This window comes from Trachymyrmex cornetzi, unplaced genomic scaffold (assembly GCF_001594075.2).
Source record: "Trachymyrmex cornetzi isolate Tcor2-1 unplaced genomic scaffold, Tcor1.1 scaffold557, whole genome shotgun sequence".
NCBI lineage: Eukaryota > Metazoa > Arthropoda > Insecta > Hymenoptera > Formicidae > Trachymyrmex > Trachymyrmex cornetzi.
Window position 1 is genome coordinate 216,717 of NW_017299868.1, and position 2,243 is coordinate 218,959.

The following is a 2,243-nucleotide window of genomic DNA, read 5'->3' on the forward strand; positions in this document are numbered from 1 at the left end:
TGTGTATATATATAATATATACACATAAATATAGTAACATTGATTACACACTGAATTTATTATTTATGCTAAAATTGTAATCGGTAATGTTCTGCAATTAGTTAAATGGTGCGAATCTCATTGGATGTAGTAAATCTACAACAGCAAATGTAATTTCCTACTACTTGGATCTGAAAGGACCATCTTATACCGTCGATACTGCATGCAGTTCTAGTCTTTACGCCATGGCTATTGGTTATGAATGTATCATGTCGGGCAAATGCGAAGACGCAATAATTGGAACGGCAAATTTATGTACTCATCCCATTGTAAACATGCAATTCGCTCGATTCGGTATTTTTATTATAAATCATTACTTAGTATTTTTATTAAAAAATTAGTCTAATAATATATAATGTGAAATTTAGATTACCACTTTTTTTTCATTCATAAAAAGTATATAAGTAAATGCCAATGGACTACGTAACATTGACAGAAGCATCGAAATAAAATATTTGCCAATTTACCAAATTGAATATTACTTTATTACATTAATAAAACTAATAAATATTTAATTTTTTACTTAATCAATTATAAGTATATTAAAATAACTTCCTAAAATCCATTTTATATAAAACACATTATGTATTAAGTTAATACATTAAATGCAAACTATATTTTATATCTTTTAGGAATTTTATCCCCCACTGGTTACTGCAGACCATTTGATATTGCCGCAAACGGTTATACGCGTAGCGAAACGGTGGCAGTGATATATCTTCAAAAGGCAAAAAATGCGAAGAGGATTTATGCCACATGTCCGTATATTAAATTGAATAGCGATGGTTATAAAAAAGAAGGAATAACATACCCATCAATGCTTATGCAAAGTACTTTATTAACGGAATTTTACAAGGAGTGCGGAATACCGATGTCTTGCTTGGATTACGTTGAAGCACACGGTACCGCTACCAAAGTTGGTGATCCTCAGGAACTCACTGCTATCTATAATGTTATGTGTAAAAATAAAAAAACTCCATTAATGATCGGCTCAGTAAAATCCAACGTCGGTCATGCCGAAGCTGCGAGTGGTTTAATTCAGATCGCTAAGGTAAAATATGTAGTTTCCGGTTTTAACTCATTATTATTGAATTTGTTTTTATTTTTTACATAGCCACACGCATATACATATATGCACACAAACAGAAAAAATATTATTCTTATAAATTATTCAATAATTCAAATTCAGACACTCGAACACAAAGGTTTATGAAAAGATTGCTTTCATTAAATTCGATATTGGCTAAAACTAACATAATAACGCCTTTAACGTATGGCTAGTCAATATTTAACAAATTAATTCACATTACATCTCAAAACTGTTATTATAGGTAATAATAGCATTTGAAACCAGCTTTGTTCCACCAAATATCCATTATACATCTCCAAGAAAAGATATAGATGCCTTATTAAATGGAAGCATTCGAGTCATCCAAGAACAAATGCCACTCAAAAACGGTTATGTAGGAGTCAATTGTTACGGTTTTGGAGGATCGAACGCTCATATGTTATTAAAGTGGAATCTTAAACAAAAAGTTAATTATGGAAAATCGAATAATGATTTCCCTAGACTTGTAATATTATCTGGACGTACTGAAGAATCAGTAAAATTGTTTATAAATGATGTTAGTAGATATTTGCTATTTCGATTTTAAACAATTATAGGTATTATGTCGTAATTCCTATATCAAGAATTATATCGTTATAGGTTGCTAATCGTCCGATAGATGTAGAGTATATCCGTTTATTACATGACATCTATGCAGACAATATAGACGGTCACCCATGGAGAGGGTACGCTATATTGAATACTTCGCAACAAGAGAGAGATTTAGTAAAGGAAATTCAAAAGTGTAGTAGCATGAAAAGACCCGTCTGCTTTGTATTTTCAGTTTTAGGTTCACAATGGCCAGGAATGGGTATGGAATATATTTAATATTCTATAATTTATTTATAAGAGGATTTAAATGATAAAATACTCTCTAAATCTCGTGGAAATACTCTGAAATCTCACTCGAAGAGGCTGAAAATTGAGCCAGTTTTGAAAAAAAAAAAGTGAAAATACTACCACTCTTATTCAAGAGTGGCAGATCTTTATTCTTTTTAAAGTGAGAGATTTACTCTTTTGAAATAGAATTCACTCCGAAGGAGTAAAATCTCAATCCCTTTTTTGGAGTGTAATACCAGGAGGGGGGGGGGGGGGG

General features: G+C 31.3%; 1 protein-coding gene across 1 annotated transcript in view; it reads left to right on the plus strand.

The window, feature by feature from the left end:
* Positions 1–2,243, plus strand: part of LOC108765847 (fatty acid synthase) — a 42,812-nt gene that overhangs the window by 29,794 nt on the left and 10,775 nt on the right. Inside the window, exons 4-7 of the mRNA XM_018514697.1 lie at positions 102–333; positions 672–1,090; positions 1,371–1,664; positions 1,748–1,958. Coding sequence (XP_018370199.1) covers positions 102–333; positions 672–1,090; positions 1,371–1,664; positions 1,748–1,958 — 1,156 coding nt within the window. The remainder of the gene's footprint in view (positions 1–101; positions 334–671; positions 1,091–1,370; positions 1,665–1,747; positions 1,959–2,243) is intronic.